This window comes from Cyclopterus lumpus, chromosome 11 (assembly GCF_009769545.1).
Source record: "Cyclopterus lumpus isolate fCycLum1 chromosome 11, fCycLum1.pri, whole genome shotgun sequence".
NCBI lineage: Eukaryota > Metazoa > Chordata > Actinopteri > Perciformes > Cyclopteridae > Cyclopterus > Cyclopterus lumpus.
Genome location: NC_046976.1, coordinates 1,071,249 through 1,091,431, shown reverse-complemented (window position 1 = coordinate 1,091,431; position 20,183 = coordinate 1,071,249). Strand labels below are relative to the sequence as shown.

At 46.9% G+C, this 20,183-nt stretch overlaps 2 protein-coding genes across 2 annotated transcripts in view; both read right to left on the bottom strand.

The window, feature by feature from the left end:
• Positions 1-31: 31 nt before the first annotated feature.
• Positions 32-7,133, bottom strand: LOC117739118 (putative uncharacterized protein FLJ46204). The gene is made up of 2 exons (XM_034545411.1): positions 6,997-7,133; positions 32-677 (listed from the first exon to the last, which is right to left on the bottom strand). The coding sequence occupies exons 1-2, from the start codon at positions 7,131-7,133 to the stop codon at positions 32-34; spliced, it is 783 nt and encodes a 260-aa protein (XP_034401302.1).
• Positions 7,134-14,226: 7,093 nt separating this feature from the next.
• Positions 14,227-20,183, bottom strand: part of gatad2b (GATA zinc finger domain containing 2B) — a 40,862-nt gene continuing 34,905 nt past the window's right edge. The window contains exons 8-11 of the mRNA XM_034544976.1: positions 19,889-20,091; positions 18,177-18,287; positions 17,367-17,571; positions 14,227-16,290 (exon numbers count right to left, since the gene is read on the bottom strand). Of these exons, the coding sequence (XP_034400867.1) occupies positions 16,154-16,290; positions 17,367-17,571; positions 18,177-18,287; positions 19,889-20,091 (656 nt within the window). The 3' untranslated portion in view covers positions 14,227-16,153. The remainder of the gene's footprint in view (positions 16,291-17,366; positions 17,572-18,176; positions 18,288-19,888; positions 20,092-20,183) is intronic.

Genomic DNA, 20,183 nt, shown 5'->3' with positions numbered 1-20,183 from the left:
TCAGATAACGTTACATTTGTTTATTGTCATTCTACAACAAGACGGGGTGGGTGAGGGGGTGGGTGAGGGAGTGGGTGAGGGAGTGGGTGAGGGGGTGGGTGAGGGGGTGGGTGAGGGGGTGGGTGAGGGAGTGGGTGAGGGAGTGGGTGAGGGGGTGGGTGAGGGGGTGGGTGAGGGGGTGGGTGAGGGAGTGGGTGAGGGGGTGGGTGACGGGGTGGGTGAGGGGGTGGGTGAGGGAGTGGGTGAGGGAGTGGGTGAGGGGGTGGGTGAGGGAGTGGGTGAGGGAGTGGGTGAGGGGGTGGGTGAGGGAGTGGGTGAGGGGGTGGGTGAGGGGGTGGGTGTGGGAGTGGGTGTGGGAGTGGGTGTGGGAGTGGGTGTGGGAGTGGGTGTTGGAGTGGGTGTTGGAGTGGGTGTTGGAGTGGGTGCGGGAGTGGGTGTGGGAGTGGGTGTGGGAGTGGGTGAGGTGAGGGTGGGTGAGGGGGTGGGTGAGGGGGTGGGTGAGGGAGTGGGTGAGGGGGTGGGTGAGGGGGTGGGTGAGGGGGTGGGTGAGGGAGTGGGTGAGGGAGTGGGTGAGGGGGTGGGTGAGGGGGTGGGTGAGGGAGTGGGTGAGGGGGTGGGTGAGGGAGTGGGTGAGGGGGTGGGTGAGGGAGTGGGTGAGGGAGTGGGTGAGGGGGTGGCTGCAGTCACAAGTAGAGCAAGTGTCAACAACTGAAATGCCCAGTGTCTGTTTGACTGACATGTGCATGGAACATACTGCACACATAACCACCATCTGATTTAAGAATAACATGGAGGTGAAACTGATCCTCAGTTTTCCATTACCTAGCTGTTTTATTATAGCAAAACAACACCACATAACAGATGCAACAGGACATTTGAATTATTAAGAATGATGATGGTGGTGGAGAGTCACCTATGAAGGCTATAGCGTATGATTCACATCATAGAATTCAATCCAACACCACTGTAAAGAATCTCAGTGTTATCTTTGATCGGGACTTGAACTTTAACTCCCACGTGAACAAATCTCAAGGACTGCATTTTTTCATTTACGTAACGTTTAAAAAATCAGACACATCTTGTCCCAAAAAGATGCAGAAAAGCTGGTTCACGCGTTTGTTACTTCCAGACTAGATTACTGCAACTTCTTATTATCAGGCTGCTCTAATAAGTCTCTTAAGTCCCTCCAGTTGATCCAGAATGCTGCAGCTCGTGTACTCACAAAAACTAAGAAAAGAGATCACATGACTCCTGTATTAGCTGCTCTGCACTGGCTCCCTGTAAAATCAAGAATCACATTTAAATAAACTGAATTGAAAAGGAGGCCTTTGACCTATATAGAAGCATCTGCCTTTATTGTTTGTTCGACACTTAATTATTTAGGTTTTTTCTTCGAATGACCCGTCTGGTTATATTCTATGTTTCCTAATGTTCCTAAAGAACCATATGCAGAGCCAAACCAACGATTCATGTATGTACTAACACGTATTGGGTGTGGTTGACAGTTGTTGGACGAAGGGATTAAGGGATTCAATTCAGTTTATTTAGTGTAGCCCAAAATCATGAATCACAAACTCCCCTCAGAGGGCTTTACAATCTGTACACATACGACATCCCTGACCTTTGACCTCACATCGGATCAGGAACAACTCCCCAAAAATAACCTTTGACAGGGAAAAAAGGGAAGAAACCTTCAGGAGAGCAACAGAGGAGGATCCCTCTCCCCGGATGGACAGAAGCAATAGATGTCATGTGTACAGAATGAACCACATAACACGCTCAATGCATATGAAATTATTCATAGGCAGAATAATGATGGACAATTAAGACTAATAATAATATTAGCAGCAGTTGATATAGTAGAATAATAATGATAATAAAAGAAGTAATGGTATCGCCAATAGTAATAGTGATTTGACTACTACTAATAATGATAATAGCAGTGGGTGTCAGACAGGACCAGGGTCCAGATAAAACCACGATCCATGTAAACCTGTAAGGCCAGAAAGCACAAAAACTCCATAGAAGAAGCAAAGTTAGTAATGAATTAATGGGACGTGAATTCTTACAGGTGGGATGTAGGGTCGTGGGATGGAGGGATGGAGGGATGGAGGGTAAAGGAATGAGGAAGGTACAGACGGTCATGGAATGATGGATGGAGTAGCCCTGATGAACCAGTGGCGAGTGGGAACTGGGGGAATGGAGTCCCTCAGGGTTCCTGTAAGAAAGTGAGAGAGAGATGGAGAGAAAGAGGGAGGAAGAAATATAGGGAAAGGAGTTGTGGGGGAGAGATGTTGAAGCTCAGTCGAAGAGGAAGTCACTTAAAGTACTTTGTGTACTTTCATCTCCATGAGATATGTTCTTGTGGTCCTTGTTTCCAAAATAAGTTAGACAACTTCATTTAAATGATGTTAAATGTTGGTATCATTGAATATATTTCATGTCCTGTTAGCAACACCAGTTTGCCAGAGATTTGCTGCCCCTAATACTCACAAGCGCACCTGATTATGGATGATTAATCCAGTGCTGAAAATGGTCCGCAACAAACTGATGACTTTCTCCCTTCAAACAGCAGTTGAAGATGGGTAGAGTATTGATGGAGTATGTCTTTGGTTTATTTTTCTCTTTGTTTTGTTCCTTTACTTTGACATTTATTTGATAGCTTCAGTGGACATTGACAGACAACTTGGGGATGAAAAGTGTATATGTAGGCCACAGGTCAGTGGGTATTATGTTGTTATAATACACTTTGTATTTTCTTTCACACACACACACACACACACACTAAAACTAAAACTAAATCTAACCACCTAACACCAACTGTCAATTAAGTCGAGAGGAGTTTGTTTTTCCTGGATGGATGTCACAGCAAGAGAAGAACCCATAAAACCTCTGAGAACAAGTGACAATATGACTAATAGAACTCACTTCATGTCCATGTCAACATAAAGAGTTGTGTGTGTTCTCACCACGAGTGTCAAAAGTGGGTTTTGTTACTTTTGGTGTGAACACGGCATCACAGTTAGACCACCAGATATTCCAGTTTATGCCCTAATTCCAAAATACAATATTCCTGATATGCTGTTTACATACCTGATGAAAATGAATATGCTTCTGATATTCCTGTTTATTTGTTATTGTTTGTGGGCAAATATCTGAATCTACAACATAAACATTTCTCTTTCAGAGTAGCCGTGATGTCGTGGTAGATGTATTGGTGAGGACCCAAGGAAGCTCGGTGTCGAGAAAAAAACCTGAAAGCAGCAACACCACAGACCCGTTCTGAACAGGCATTTTAAATGGGCACTGCACTAGTAATTATAATTCATCATCATTGTAACCAGAATTGTAATCCTAAAATGATAAGCTGATGAGTGTTCTAGTCATGGTGAGTGACATTCTTCTCTGCCTTTTGTATTCAATTCAATTCTGTTTATTTTGTATAGCCCCAAATCACAAATTAGCCTCAGAGGGTTTTACAATCTGTACACATACGACATCCCTGACCTTTGACCTCACATCGGATCAGGAAAAACTCCCCAAAAATAACCTTTGACAGGGAAAAAAGGGAAGAAACCTTCAGGAGAGCAACAGAGGAGGATCCCTCTCCCCGGATGGACAGAAGCAATAGATGTCATGTGTACAGAATGAACAGCATTTACAAAGTTACATGAACACATTACATGAATATGACAATGTATGAATGGAACTCCAATCCATGAAACAGAAGGAGGTAGAGAGGAGGGGGCGGGGCATCAGCAGGGCCACCGCGGGAGGCCGGTTCACCAGCATCAGACACCTCCAGGTCCAATGGACCCTAAGAGACGTGAAGTCACAACGACTCCGGGGAGGAAGCAGAGTTAATAAGGTGCAATGGAGAGATGTAAATTCATCCATAAGGAGAGTTATTTCACACAGCTACAACTTTTGCTTCAAACAATCTCATGTTTGAGTCTCGTGTTATCTGTGGCCGTTGCAGCATCAATGTCACTTCGTTCCAGTGCCTCTGTAAATGTGCAGCATTTTCCAGGTGCTGTCCTTGAGACATGTGGGTAAACACTCAAAGGACTCCGCCTTCTACACGCCCAACAGTGTTTAACAGAGTGCAGGCCCCACCCACTGTCCCACATTGCCCTGCTGTTTGCAGCCTTTGTGTTGTGCAATGTGTTGTCCTCTGCACACACAGACAGACGGGAGTGCAGCTGAAGATCCTCAACACGTTCAATGGAAGGACAACAAAAACCGACACAACATGGGGAAAGAAATACAAACAGGAAGTTAGCCTGTTTATTGTGCAACGTGAATCCACCTCCTGGAAATATCCTTCATGTCCTGATCTGTCTGCCAAGGTCTAAATATGTAGGCTGATGAAATGACGCACATGAATCAATTGCTAAAGGAATGCTTGTGCCCTGGCCTACTAAGACTCAGATGAGACCATCTGTGTTCAGGAATGGCTAATTACTGCTCACATCACACAGTCAACTTTGTTCCCATACACATCAAATCCAACGAAATTACAGTAAAACTATGACGAATGCTTCTTGAGTCTTGCACAAATGCTAAATGAATATTTGCATAATTACAATTTTTTTGGTGATGATTATTTAACAAAAGTGAACAGAGGAGCAACAGCTGAGGGGAAGATAAATAGTTGGGCTGATTTAGTTTTCATCTGGATCAAGTATTTGTTGTTTTAATACTCATTTGTAAAATAATAAGAATAAGGAAAAATGTCATTACAAATTAAATTAAATAAATGTTGAAAAATAAATATAAATAAACAGAAGAAGTAGTCAAAATGTGAAAATATAAATGTGAAATAAATAAAAGAAAAAAGAAAAAACCCAGGAGAAAAAACACTTTGGATCACCAGAAGATGATTTCTAATGTACAAACAATCTTAAACACCAATAGAGTACAGTGAAACAAAAATGAAGCCCATCACAAGTACGTTTCTGTCATGGAAAAGTGTTTTTGTTTCTTTGATATGTTCCCTTATAAGCGACACCAGGCCTCAGTGTGTTTTAGTCTTGCTGTCGTCCAGATCAACAGTTAATGATAACTATATTATTTATTACTATTAACATTATTTATACCAAGGGATTGCATCCAGATAACTTTAACATTTATAATGACTTTCTCTCTTGTTTGAACTTTTATATTACATTACATTTCATTCAGCTAACGCTTCATCCAAAGTGACTTACAATCACATCGATCAAATCGATCCTCTGATTGAAGGACAGTCCTGCTAACTGAGCCACAGTCGCCCAACTTTAGCTTCATATGAGAATCACCACTAAGGGGACACAGTCAAGGATTATTAATATAGACCATTTTCATGAGATCAGCTAATGCTTACCATCTTTGAACAACCCCAAACCACCTCTGGAGACAAATGGCAGGTGGAGCAGAGAAGTAATCATGTCAAATGTATCGTGGGGTTTAGTATGTGCTCTATGAATATCTTAATAATAAATGTGTTGCTGACGTTATTTGAAGATTCCACCATGTATTATTCCGATCAGGTTCTTTATTGGAATCTTAAATACATAATCAGAGGAGTCACAAGCACATCTTTTATTACGGTGGCCTTTATAAATTGTCTTATTCAATAACCATCAATAATAAACAACTGCTCTAAACTATATCTTATACTTTATTAACACTGTTGGAATATAATTGAAAGAAGAATATAAAAGTGTAACCAAGGGATTGTCACAGAGAACACATTTACTAAACTGTCTCATTGTTCAGTTTCAAATTAAACACGGTATCCCACTAACAATGGGATATTGTATTTAATATTTAGTGTCCGAGCGACTGAATTGAGGGAACATTGGGCGCATTTTTGGGACCAACAGGCTCGAAAAGTCACCACATTTGGCAAGCTTGTTAGGCTAGGTTGTTTATGTTGTTAATAAAGTAATACTTTGTTAATAAAGTAATACTATGAACCAGGTTGTTTATGTTGTTAATAAAGTAATACTATGAACCAGGTTGTTTATGTTGTTAATAAAGTAATACTATGAACCGGGTTGTTTATGTTAATAAAGTAATACTATGAACCAGGTTGTTTATGTTGTTAATAAAGTAATACTACGAACCAGGTTGTTTATGTTGTTAATAAAGTAATACTATGAACCTTGTTGTTCACGTTAATAAAGTAATACTATGAACCGGGTGGCTCGTTTCATCTCCCAATAAACATCTGTAAACTCATATCACTATTGGGAACATTCACTGTGGCCACCACCTGCCCATCAGGAGTAAACAACATTTATACACCTTAGGCACAGCTACAGGAGCAATTTGGGGTTGAGTGTCTAGCGTAGGCAGCATAACATGACATAACATGACATAATGTCATGTTATGTCATGTTATGTTCCTGCACTCCCTCAGAAAGTAGCTTTCAACACAGCTGACTCCTGCATTGACATGTATCACAGCTTAACCCTGACACCTAGTGGCTCCAGTAGCAGCCTGTAGGCCCTTGAAGGGAACTTGTTACTTGGGAGTTCCAAGTCAGAGGAACTTCCAAACTCTTTTTTCCTAAAAAACATTTGACATTGTTGAAAGGTAACATCTGTGAAAGCCCATTTCAAATGAAAGAAAACTTACCCTGATAATGAAAATATCCCCAGGCGCCATGACGGCTCCCAGGCGCCATGACGGCGCCCAGGCCCAGCCGCCATGACGGCTCCCAGGCGCCATGACGGCTCCCAGGCCCAGCAGCCATGACGGCTCCCAGGCACCATGATGGCTCTCAGGCGCCATGACGGCTCCCAGGCACAGGCGCCATGACGGCTCCCAGGCACAGGCGCCATGACGGCTCCCATGCGCCATGATGGCTCGCAGGCGCCATGACAGCTCCCAGGCCCAGGCGCCATGACGGCTCCCAGGCCCAGCCGCCATGACGGCTCCCAGGCACCATGATGGCTCTCAGGCGCCATGACAGCTCCCAGGCCCAGGCGCCATGACGGCTCCCAGGCCCAGGCGCCATGACGGCTCCCATGCGCCATGATGGCTCGCAGGCGCCATGAAGGCTCCCAGGCACAGGCGCCATGACGGCTCCCAGGCGCCATGATGGCTCGCAGGCACAGGCGCCATGACGGCTCCCAGGCGCCATGATGGCTCGCAGGCGCCATGACGGCTCCCAGGCCCAGGCGCCATGACGGCTCCCAGGCGCCATGATGGCTCGCAGGCGCCATGACGGCTCCCAGGCCCAGGCGCCATGATGGCTCCCAGGCGCCATGACGGCTCCCAGGCCCAGGCGCCATGACGGCTCCCAGGCGCCATGATGGCTCGCAGGCGCCATGACGGCTCCCAGGCCCAGGCGCCATGATGGCTCCCAGGCGCCATGACAGCTCCCAGGCCCAGGTGCCATGACGGCTCCCAGGCCCAGGCGCCATGACGGCTCCCAGGCGCCATGACGGCTCCCAGGCCCAGGCGCCATGACGGCTCCCAGGCGCCATGACAGCTCCCAGGCCCAGGCACCATGACGGCTCCCAGGCCCAGGCGCCATGACGGCTCCCAGGCCCATGCGCCATGACGGCTCCCAGGCACAGGCGCCATGACGGCTCCCATGCGCCATAATGGCTCGCAGGCGCCATGACGGCTCCCAGGCACAGGCGCCATGATGGCTCCCAGGCGCCATGACGGCTCCCAGGCCCAGGCGCCATGACGGCTCCCAGGCGCCATGACGGCTCCCAGGCGCCATGATGGCTCGCAGGCGCCATGACGGCTCCCAGGCCCAGGCGCCATGACGGCTCCCAGGCCCATGTGCCATGACGGCTCCCATGCGCCATGACGGCTCCCAGGCGCCATGACGGCTCCCAGGCGCCATGACGGCTCCCAGGCACCATGACGGCTCCCAGGCCCAGCCGCCATGACGGCGCCATGACGGCTCCCAGGCACCATGACGGCTCCCGAGCGCCATGACGGCTCCCAGGCGCCATGACGGCTCCCAGGCACCATGACGGCTCCCAGGCACCATGACGGCTCCCAGGCCCAGCCGCCATGACGGCGCCATGACAGCTCCCAGGCGCCATGACGGCTCCCAGGCCCAGCCACCATGACGGCTCCCAGGCACCGGCGCCATGACGGCTCCCAGGCGCTATGACGGCTCCCAGGCGCTATGACGGCTACCAGGCGCTATGACGGCTCCCAGGCCCCATGACGGCTCCCAGGCCCCGGCGCCATGACGGCTCCCAGGCGCCATGACGGCTCCCAGGCCCAGGCGCCATGACGGCTCCCAGGCCCCATGACGGCTCCCAGGCCCCATGACAGCTCCCAGGCCCAGGCACCATGACGGCTCCCAGGCCCAGGCGCCATGACGGCTCCCAGGCGCCATGACAGCTCCCAGGCCCAGGCGCCATGACGGCTCCCCGGCCCAGGCGCCATGACGGCTCCCAGGCGCCATGACAGCTCCCAGGCACCATGATGGCTCCCAGGCCCAGGCGCCATGACGGCTCCCAGGCCCAGGCGCCATGACGGCTCCCAGGCCCCATGACGGCTCCCAGGCCCCATGACAGCTCCCAGGCCCAGGCACCATGACGGCTCCCAGGCCCAGGCGCCATGACGGCTCCCATGCGCCATGACGGCTAACATGCGCCATGACGGCTCCCATGCGCCATGATGGCTCTCAGGCGCCATGACAGCTCCCAGGCCCAGGCGCCATGACGGCTCCCAGGCCCAGGCGCCATGACGGCTCCCAGGCCCAGGCGCCATGACGGCTCCCATGCGCCATGACGGCTCCCAGGCGCCATGACAGCTCCCAGGCCCAGGTGCCATGACGGCTCCCAGGCCCAGGCGCCATGACGGCTCCCAGGCGCCATGACGGCTCCCAGGCGCCATGACGGCTCCCAGGCCAAGGCACCATGACGGCTCCCAGGCCCAGGCGCCATGACGGCTCCCAGGCCCATGCGCCATGACGGCTCCCAGGCACAGGCGCCATGACGGCTCCCATGCGCCATGATGGCTCGCAGGCGCCATGACGGCTCCCAGGCACAGGCGCCATGACGGCTCCCAGGCGCCATGACGGCTCCCAGGCCCAGGCGCCATGACGGCGCCATGACAGCTCCCAGGCGCCATGACGGCTCCCAGGCCCAGCCACCATGACGGCTCCCAGGCACCGGCGCCATGACGGCTCCCAGGCGCTATGACGGCTCCCAGGCGCTATGACGGCTACCAGGCGCTATGACGGCTCCCAGGCCCCATGACGGCTCCCAGGCGCCATGACGGCTCCCAGGCCCAGGCGCCATGACGGCTCCCAGGCCCCATGACAGCTCCCAGGCCCAGGCACCATGACGGCTCCCAGGCCCTGGCGCCATGACGGCTCCCATGCGCCATGACGGCTCCCATGCGCCATGACGGCTCGCAGGCGCCATGACGGCTCCCAGGCGCCATGACGGCTCCCAGGCGCCATGACAGCTCCCAGGCACCATGACGGCTCCCAGGCCCAGCCGCCATGACGGCGCCATGACGGCTCCCAGGCGCCATGACAGCTCCCAGGCGCCATGACGGCTCCCAGGCCCAGGTGCCATGACGGCTCCCAGGCGCCATGACAGCTCCCAGGCCCAGGCGCCATGACGGCTCCCAGGCGCCATGACGGCTCCCAGGCGCCATGACAGCTCCCAGGCACCATGATGGCTCCCAGGCCTAGGCGTCATGGCGGCTCCCATGCGTCATGATGGCTTGCAGGCGCCATGACGGCTCCCAGGCGCCATGACAGCTCCCAGGCCCAGGCGCCATGACGGCACCCAGGCCCAGGCGCCATGACGGCTCCCAGGCCCAGGCGCCATGACGGCTCCCAGGCGCCATGACAGCTCCCAGGCCCAGGCGCCATGACGGCTCCCAGGCCCAGGCGCCATGACGGCTCCCAGGCGCCATGACAGCTCCCAGGCCCAGGCGCCATGACGGCTCCCAGGCCCCATGACGGCTCCCAGGCCCCATGACAGCTCCCAGGCCCAGGCACCATGACGGCTCCCAGGCCCAGGCGCCATGACGGCTCCCATGCGCCATGACGGCTCCCATGCGCCATGACGGCTCGCAGGCGCCATGACGGCTCCCAGGCGCCATGACAGCTCCCAGGCACCGGCGCCATGACGGCTCCCAGGCGCTATGACGGCTCCCAGGCCCCATGACGGCTCCCAGGCCCCATGACGGCTCCCAGGCCCCGGCGCCATGACGGCTCCCAGGCCCCATGACGGCTCCCAGGCGCCATGATGGCTTTTCGCTGCGTCAATGGACCCGTCATAAAGGTTCTAATGTTCAGTTTGTGGTCAACATGTTTCATAGAGGTGATCCCACTCTATATGGCTGTGCTGATATTATATACTTACCCTGATAGGAGTTTCTAATTTTCCATCCCATTAACATCAATGAGAGTTGTTAAATAAAAGGGACATTATTAAATAAAGAATTAATGACTCGGCCCCGTTACAAAAAGGTTAATGAAGTCAAACTGGAAAGCAAATCGTTTCAACCTTTATTAAACATAGCTTGCAAGAGATAAATATTACAAAGTTATTTCCTCCAAAATTAGCTTATTTTTTTTTTTTCAATCAATGCATAATTGTCAACTGGCAGTATTCAAACAGCATTATTTTCTTTTACTTTTTTGAAGACCGTTAAATATCAAGTATGTGCAAAAGGTCAGGATTGATGTAAGCAAAACAAAAAGGACTTAAATTGGTTTCCGGTCGATTTCATCCTCAGTTTCTGCTCCCCCAGATGTTTATTTCAGCATTGTCAACATTATACAAAACGTCAACTGAAAATTGATAAAAAAACTGATTTGAAATTAAATGTTTCCCTGCATTCGCAAGGGATAAAGTCAAACAGTAGAGAACATACATGTCATATGCTGGCGTTGGCAGGAAAAGTGATCACTGATTCAGGGTCAGCAGCAGCAGCTGTGCCTAGTTAACAAAAAGCAGCTTATAAAAGGTCAGACCAGGGTTCCATTGATGTACGAGCTGATATCTGATGTCATATTTAGAGTATAAAATTAACTTTTTATGCCACAAAATATTCTGTGTGATTAAGCTTAAGATCATTTATTAACTCATTGATATCTTCATATATGCATTGATGCCATTGGAAGCAGGCGTATAGATCATGTAGCTTTGCTTTTATTGGTCCAGGTTTTCTTTCATGTGTGCTGCTCACAGCATTGAAAGAGGACTAAAAAACGTCTCTATGAGAATTATTAAATGTCATCTTTAATGCTGCGAGGTTGTCAAAATGACTCGGCATCCAGTCAATCCAGCACAATTCAAGACTCAAGGGTTCATAGAAAGCCGACGGCTCCTGAATGTGTGGACATATGAAAGGGCTAACAATATGAACACGCAAAAGATACCAGTCTGGCCCTTTAGAGAGAAACCAGTATCAGCAAACTGGTACATCAGTCGGACCCTGGATCAAACCATTCGTTCAGGAGGGTCCCTTGATTCAGTCCATGTAATCCAACACATTCAATGAAAAAGTGCTTTTATCCAGAGCCAGCTCACAAAACCCTTCTGTAAGAAACAAAGTTATTTCAATTCTCCAAGAGAAATACCAGTAATGTGAAATACTAGTAATGTGAAATACCAGTAATGTGAAATACCAGTAACGTAAACCCGACGGCCTGAACCAATGAGCACCTTCCTGCAAACTAGTCCCCAATCAAAGTCAATGCATCCAGGGAGGCCGCTTCAAGAAGCAGAGGAAAAAAAGAATCCCAAACATTTTGCACATTGTTACACAATAATACACAGTGATCACAAAACGAAATGACAAGCTTCACAATATTCATGGCTTTTTGTTTGCTTTTCTACACAATATACAACCATTTAATTTCTTTTTTCAGTACAAGGAGGAGAAAATGCTTATGTACAATAAGTCATTATTACTTCAAACCTAGCAAATATTGTGTCATTTATTTCATAGTCAATACATTTTTTTAAACTGCAATAGAAAGAAAACAGAACTCAATTGAGACATCTGAAAAAGAATGACTTCAAATTGAAATATTTTGATTTCAAGAAAAGATCTGCAGTCCAAATACAAAGTGTGTGGATGCTTCTGCAAAAGAGCACGAGACTGGAGCAGTTCCCCCTCAAACTTCAGCTTGGCAAAAGGAGATGCATGACAACAAAATCATATTGTGAGTGGCAGTAAAAATTCATCCCAGACATTAATAACTCATGAAAATATATCTGTACATCCAATTTCAACCATTCCACCAAAGGGAATATTGATTCATGTTTTTTTATATAATGAACAAAAATGATGTTTTCCCTAAGTGTAAACGTCAGTTTACATCTCTGAATCTAATCATAGTCTTGGCCTAAGTCCATCATGGGCAGGTCTGGATTCCAACAGAACCGGATGAACCAGAATCGGACCACTACCAACAGTGGAAGTGTAACAATGCAGAGGGCTGGAGGAACAGTGACAGGTTCACATGGAATATGAAGGCTGTGTGGAGCTCCTCCGAGGACACCCTGGAGGATTTACTGTGTTATTCATATCGTCATGTCAACAGAATAAGACACCTACAAAGTATATATTAAGGTGGTACTGTCTTGGGTTTGTCCTAAATTGTCTGAATTTCCTTTGAGAGAAGAGCTCATGAAGGTCCTCCTCTGCTCCACTATCACTGTGTTTTAAAAGGATAAAGGATTTCCTCTGTTGGTCTTAAAAAAAAGGCTCCAACTAAAAAGACAAAACGGAGAACTTCAGGATATTTGACCAATCATAAGTCCCGCCCCCTTAGTTGCTGTTGCCTGGTGTCAGGAAGGACTACATTATGCGATGGAAGGATTATTATTCACGATGATAAACTTTTCCTGATGCGATACTCAACATTGTGCATATCAAAAGTTGATTTCCGAGATCCCAGTTCAGAACCCAAAACTTTCCAACCTCAGAGTAGAAAATGTAAAGTCCTACTTGGAAACTCAAACAAATCCACCTACCCAAACTTCTCATGAAAAGGCCACTTAAAGTATATCTGACAGTACATCTTATCACATATTTAACCTGTTCTCCGTGTAAATTGGTTCAAAATATGTCAGATTGTATTAGATAAGTGGTGGTAAACAATCTGTGAAAGTTATCTTCTCTGAACCAAAGTTATTCTGTATAAACGATGGTTGATGGTTTATGGTTGTTGGTTAATGGCTGATGGTTGCATCAGCCATTCAGCAGAGAGATTTAACAAAGTAAGAGACTACAGTCTTAGCTTAGCATTGTGTACGTGTTAAATGCCAATTCCAGGACAATGTTCCAAAGGTAGGATGCTTATACAGCCTTTACTATCCCAGTTTACAATGTTAGCATGATAACATTAGCTAATTGACACCAAATACAAAGCAGAGCTGAACGTGATGACTGCCACTTGGTATTTAGTCAGAAACCAAAGGACCCGACAACAGTCAGAGGATTCAAAGTTAAAGAGTAAGTCTGAGTGTAACCTCACCAAACATGTGGTGAGGCATATCATTTAAACTAAAGTAAATCGGGGACTGCTTCATTCACACACACACACACACACACACACACACACAAACTGCACAAAAACAGATTAACAGTTAGTTAGAAATACATTGGCTGTTGCCCAAGAACTGAAGGAATCCAACATGGCTGCCAGAGCACATGTTGGCCACCTGGAACCCTCTGCAACAGTGTCAGTCTCGTGTCAATGGTGAACCTGTGCCGTGTCGTATCACCGACATCCGGATGCTCCCTCTGAACAGTGTACGTGCACCTGTCTGGAAGATGTTTGACATGGATTGGACTTTGCATACGTGTCATCTTAAAATAAGTCACTGCATTGCATTTCATCCAAACCAGACACATGATGTCAAAGATTAAGTGGTCAAGAGTTACCTGAGGCCCGCCCACCCCACATCAGAATGAAATGTGTTGGAACCATCACAGCACAGACACTGTCCTTCCGGTTGTAATACTGCACCTTGACTGAACACTGAGTGTTGCTAGTATACTTGTGTGTCTACATATAGTTATATAGTAGTAAACCAGTTTCTCCTTTATGACAGGTGACACATCCCATGTATTGGTTGGGAACGTGGGGGAAGCTCTGGTGAACGTTACTGCCTCTAAATTATCCTATTTACAGAAGTTCAACGAATAAAATGTTCTAATGAAAACAAATGTCCAACTAGTTAATATCTGAGAATGACATTCCATGTGGAGATCTGAAACATGAGTTCATTGGTCAGTCATGGTGCTGGTTTATATTGCTGCAGCCGCATCTGGGGACCAACTGATTGAATGCATTACACTTAAAAGGAGATTAGCTTTGCTTGAACTGGGGTTTCCAGACAGAAGGACATTGGGACCAGTGCTGACATACATCCCATACAGGCTTTTGAGGTCCAACATTAACAGAGAATGACACTGGCAAAGTAACCCTTCATCATCCTTTAAAATACACCATGATGCAATCCACAATGCTCAGCACATCTCCCCTGACTCTCTGGTCGGCCATTAGCCAGCATCCAGACCTTAGCTACTCTCAATTGTAACATTCTTTTCTTCTTTAAAAAAAAGAGTTTTCCCAATTGGAAATATGCAAAGTGCTCCTCTGGAGTGAGGCAACTTGTGTGCACAGCATGCACACAATGATTGATCCATGTCTCTCCCATAAAAGATATAATCCACATCCTTTTTTTTTTCACCCTTTGAAGCTAGGTATCTATACATAATCCATACAGATATTTCAATAGTTTCTGTTTTTAGCTATGATGATTATTATCGTCTCCGGGGGCTAAAACCTCTCAGGTATGCCACCATTTCATGAGGAGACGCCGCAAAACAAACAAACAAACAAACAAACAAACTACCCATATAAAAAAAAGAATAAGGAAAGGTTGGGGGTGGGTCAACAATCAGGAAACAATCTAAAAACCAAAATATAACAAGAAAAGGAACCCAGACTTCTCGGTGGTTTGGATGCATAAAATGCATTTCTTCCTTCAGATTGGAGTTCTTTTCACTTTCTCAACGAACATGTGATGCCAAGAGGAGCTGCTGGGTCAAAAGGGTTCAGTCTGTGCATACTGGATAACCAAAAGGTATTTAGGAGTAGGGGCCAGGTAGTGAGATGGGAAGTACAAAAGTCCGTCTTTCTCTGAGTGGACACCATCATCCCTCCATGAATACTGGGTGAGTTTGTAGACAACGTCCTCTTCTTGAAGGAGTTTACATTGAGTGATGTAGCCGTGCCTGTCAGTCCTGATTAGTACAACTACAGTATGTAGTTAAAGTTACATCCACCTGGTAACTGTTCAAATCTGTAGCGAGAGAGGCCGAGATCTGAAATGAAGAAACGATGAGGACCTTTTGATGGGGAATGGTGGGAGCCGACTAGATGATCACATAGGATTCTCTTTTGTAAATATCTGCACCTTTTGTTAGTCATTTCCAGCTCCTCAAAATTGGTGATGCTGCTGCGAGCTCCAGGTTGAACGTGTTGGGGCAGAAGCTGTGAACACAGCTCTTGAAACTGGCCCTTTTGACAAGATGATACAAGTATGGGTGCTCTGCTCTCAATGTCATGTTTGTTCCTCTCCAAATGTTTCACATTGTTACACCAAGTTAGCGAGCTAACACTTTTTACAAAGCTTCAAAGTTGTTAAACTTTATGTTGCATAGCAACCAGAATGCACCCTGTTGATCTTCTGTTACTAGCAATAGTCACGTCTAAGCTTTAGAATTGAGCGGAGAAACAAATCCTACATGATCTTGGCCTACAGTGGCTCTACAATGATTCAGCGGCACTGCCCAAAGTAAAAGGGAAAGGACAAAACACTTAGAAAAGAAAAAAAGCATAATGAATAATTGTAACTGAAGCAAAAATGGTAGTTGCCGGTATAATAATAATAGTGCTACCAAGAGCAATAATAATGGGAATTATAATTGTTAAACAACGTTGACGAAGAAGATTGTTACTATAATAAGAACATTTGAGATGACAGTTTAGTGTCTTTGTCCGACTCGGTGGTTTTCATGGGTTGGTTTAAGGTAGGCACACGGACAGGCACTGCATGCGATGGGGGTTGGTGGGGTGGGGGTGTTGGTTGATCTGGGAGTGCTTCAGTATGGGGTAGGAGGGCAGGGTGGGCTGGGCAGGGCTCATTTCTGTCCGGTGATGGACTGCGATATGGATCGAGGAGGGATCATGTCCAACAGGTACTCTCTCTGCCGGTCTGCTAAGCTGGAGCTCTTATGGGCTCCAACGGCCGCTGGGTTCAGATAGGCAATATTTAACCCTGTGGGAACAAGACAAACACTTCTATCAACACCGTACTGAAGCTTTAGGCTTTGGAGTTTATTTATTTAACCCTCTATTTATTTTAAACTGGCTTCTATTCGAGACAAGCTTTTAGTATGTATATATTTTTCATATTTAGGATTCAAACCCTGAAGGGTTAGAGCCCCATTGAATTAGTGCTGGTTTATAATAATAAGAGTTCAAACCCCCAAGAGTTTATTAATATTATCAATATCAAGTATCATTATTTGTTGTCTAATGGCATCGCTCAACATGCTGGGAACTGGAATGAGCTAGAGACATAAAACATTGTCCCATAACTGTAAATGATGTGCAAATGCTTTAAAATGGGCCTTATTGTGTCGCTAGAATTATAAAGTCCAAGTAACGAGTCCAAGTGACTATCCTGTACCATAAAAGACCACCATGATGTTCATTTGCATTATCTGAGAAGATGAAGATAAAGTCAGTCGGATTTATTTCCATCTCTAGAGCCATTATGCTAGCTTGCCAGAAGAAGTTAATGTAAAGGCAACAACTAGCTTATATTTCCCTTTAGTGGAAAAGGACTATATGTGAACATGCCAAGTAAAAAAAAGGAGCCGTACCTGCACAATCTGGACATTATTTAATGGACTGGTAGTAAAATAAAGCCGCTAAAAATACGATCCTGTCTTTAATATTCAGTGTTTTCCTTTAGCAGAGTGTGAAAAGATATTTGGCTGCATTGGCAGACACAAGGTTGACTCAAAGAGCAATGTATGCTACTGGATGACAGAATGAAATGAAACCTGCTCTCTGCAAGCTGCTGTCTACTCGGCCAAAGGTCATATGTGAGGGAAGGGTCTTCTCTTTCCATCATTGACATTACAGTTAAACCTTTATTTATATGTCAATAACTTAAGATGATCAACTTCATAATATTGAAACAGGACCGTGGCTCAAGTTGGGACATGAGACTTTTGTCAAATCAAGCTAAAGTGTCAGATTGAACATGGATGGGAATCGGGAGCATTCCTGGTTAACACGAGCTGCTTCATGCACACAAACACAGCAGAGATGTACAGTCGGTACCTGGGATGTTGTAGATCTGGCGACGACTGTCATGCTGCAGTCTATTGCTGCTGCTGCCGCCTCCACCGCTGCCACAGTGCTTGGCACTAGTCATTCCCATGAGGCTGCTGGCCACTGACAGCTGGGAGGCCTGGGCGAAGTTGGACAGGACGCCTCGCGCCGAGTTGGACAAACCTCGCTGCATGGAGGCCTGAGGCTGGGGAGCCTGAGGACAGGACAGACATCCCGATGTTCACTTCACCAGCACAAATCAAATACCCCGGTGGTGGATAGCAGATGCAATGCATCACTGGATTTAGTCAGTTATCAAGATCAAAAAACTCATTTGCTTACTAATCTTGTGAAGGGCTCATTGGTGGGATACAAACAAACAAAAACAATCCAAGGCCCACTGTTGGGTTTGTGGAAAATAAAAATAAAATAATTCGACATGGAAAAATATATTTAAATGAACAAGGTACTCGACCCTGTTGAATACCTGTGTCGGTCATGTTGGTCAATTAAAAAAATGTCCATGTCGAATAAAGGTAGCTTAATTTTGCACAAACCCTACAGATGATGTTTTGAAGGAGACTGTTTTGAGACCCTATTCCACCAATGCAATGAGCCCTTCTCAGTACACCTGAAGGATCCACAGAGCACCTGAATGTGATCACCCCAGACCAAGCAGTGCTTCGACTGCATTGCCTTCTGCACAGATTAGCTGGATACAGTTGAACACATTCTGAGAGGATCATTTCAAAGATACAGGCAGACAAACATACTAACACAAGTCACGTGTGAGGCGTCAGATGGCATGCTGCAGTGTACCTGGCGGAGTGCATGATGTCGGATCATGGTGTCAGTCTTGGAGGCGTTGGGGCCAGTAGGGGCCGAGCTGGGAGAGAGGGCCGCCTGCTGCTGCAGCCTCTGTTCGATCTCCTGCCATGGAGGCACATTTAGGGATGCACATGGATTAGAACCTTCACAAACACATCCATTCATCTACTGCTTGTGGCCAATAGTTGCTTTAGAGCAGTGGTTCTCAAACTGTGGAGCGCAGTGGTATTATGGGGAAATGCAGAAAGACCTTTATCGAGAACTTCACAAATTACACATCCTGCCCTTCAAAACAAAAGCTCAATATTGAGCATGAATTGAGAGTGGCTTTTCTGCTGTTGCCCTTCAAAACAAAAGCTCAACATTGAGCATGAATTGAGAGTGGCCGTATCAAGCCTGCAACTAAAAAGATGTATAGTAGACAGCAGGCTCATTGCAGCCACTAATACTAATAACACGTGATGGCTTACACATATCTGCACTGATTTTGAGTTTGTTATTTAGTTTGAGAACCAATGCTTTAGAGCAACAGTTGTTCTAAAAACCCTGTAAACTGTGTTTGGCAGGATAACAAATACAAGTCAAGTTCTATCACGGTCAGTGTGCACTAAAACAACAAGGCATCAAATACACTGTGCTGTTTTCTTACTCTAACAACCACATCTATGCAATTGCGTTTAAGTGGTCTATAAAATAAATACACAAAAGACAAAGTTCACGTGCTGCAGCATGTAGCTGCTGTGAACTTTGCGACATGTTTGTCTTAATTTGTTGTCTTCCCCTCTTTATTACTGGCGCACGTATGGTATGAGACATAGAAGAAGGACGTGTGGGGATTAGACAGCAGTGGACCTTAAGACCAACCCTTCCCACCGCCGAGCACCCAGCCTGGCCATCAACATGCTATTGAAACGGAGCTGAGGCCACTCCACGACGCAGCCAATGGATGGCTCCGGTTGGAGGAACATTCACGGGAGGTTAGTGACTTTACTGAGGAGCCACCTTATGGCGGGGTTCATGGACACAACTCAGGACTTCGATGCAACAAAAGGAGGTGGACAACAATGTGTCACTTAAGTTAATTATTGTTAATATTAGGATGCAGAGAATAGTTGATTCCTCCTAATGCTAATTTAAAAAATGCACTACTGTTTTTGTTTTGTCATGTTTATCTTGTCGAGGATATCTTCTCTAAGGACTAGACTACAACTGCATTTCATTGTGCAACCCTGAGATGCAGAATGACAATAACGATCTCTTCCAAAATAATACATTACTACTGCATGGGAGAAGCATAAAGTGGACATGTCTGTAAAGGGAGGACGTGTGTGTTCCCATAGAACTTGTTTCATTCACATATCTTGACCCCTCTCCACAGTATTAGCCTAACTTTGGAGTCTTATTTAGCCTCCAATGGATGCCTTGGGTTGCCTAGTTTCACATGAAGACACTGACAGCCTCTAAAAGGAAGTCATTCTGGCCGAGGTGGAGTTTACGGGGTTAAACTGCTCTCATATTCATTCCTTAAAGGCGCAAATGTGCACAGAACACGGTGAGAGAAACCCTTTACTACAAAACAAAATGTCTTATTTCAATGGGTTGGGTGCAACAATTAGGATGCTATTCAGTGTGCTGTGATAGATCTTTATGCTGATATGAACACCAGAAACATCTAATTGATGCAGAGGCTCAGTGGTGCTGACCTGCTCCTGCTGCAGGGCCTTCACAAAGGCATTCTTCAGCCTGTTGGTGTGCTCCGCCTTCAGAGCTTTCTTCTGATTGGAAGTCATGCACTGCTCGCAGAGAATGCGCCCACTCTTCTCTTGCTTCCAGTGGGGGGTGAAGTCGGTTCTGCACTGTGCGCAAAAGAAAGGCTCCATGCGTCCCAGCGTTCCTCTGAGTTTACCTACACAGAGGAATGTTGGTGCTTCCATCAGTTTGGTCTCACAGGTTTTAAGACTTTAAAATAATAATCTGAAAAGGAATGCAGATGCTTTT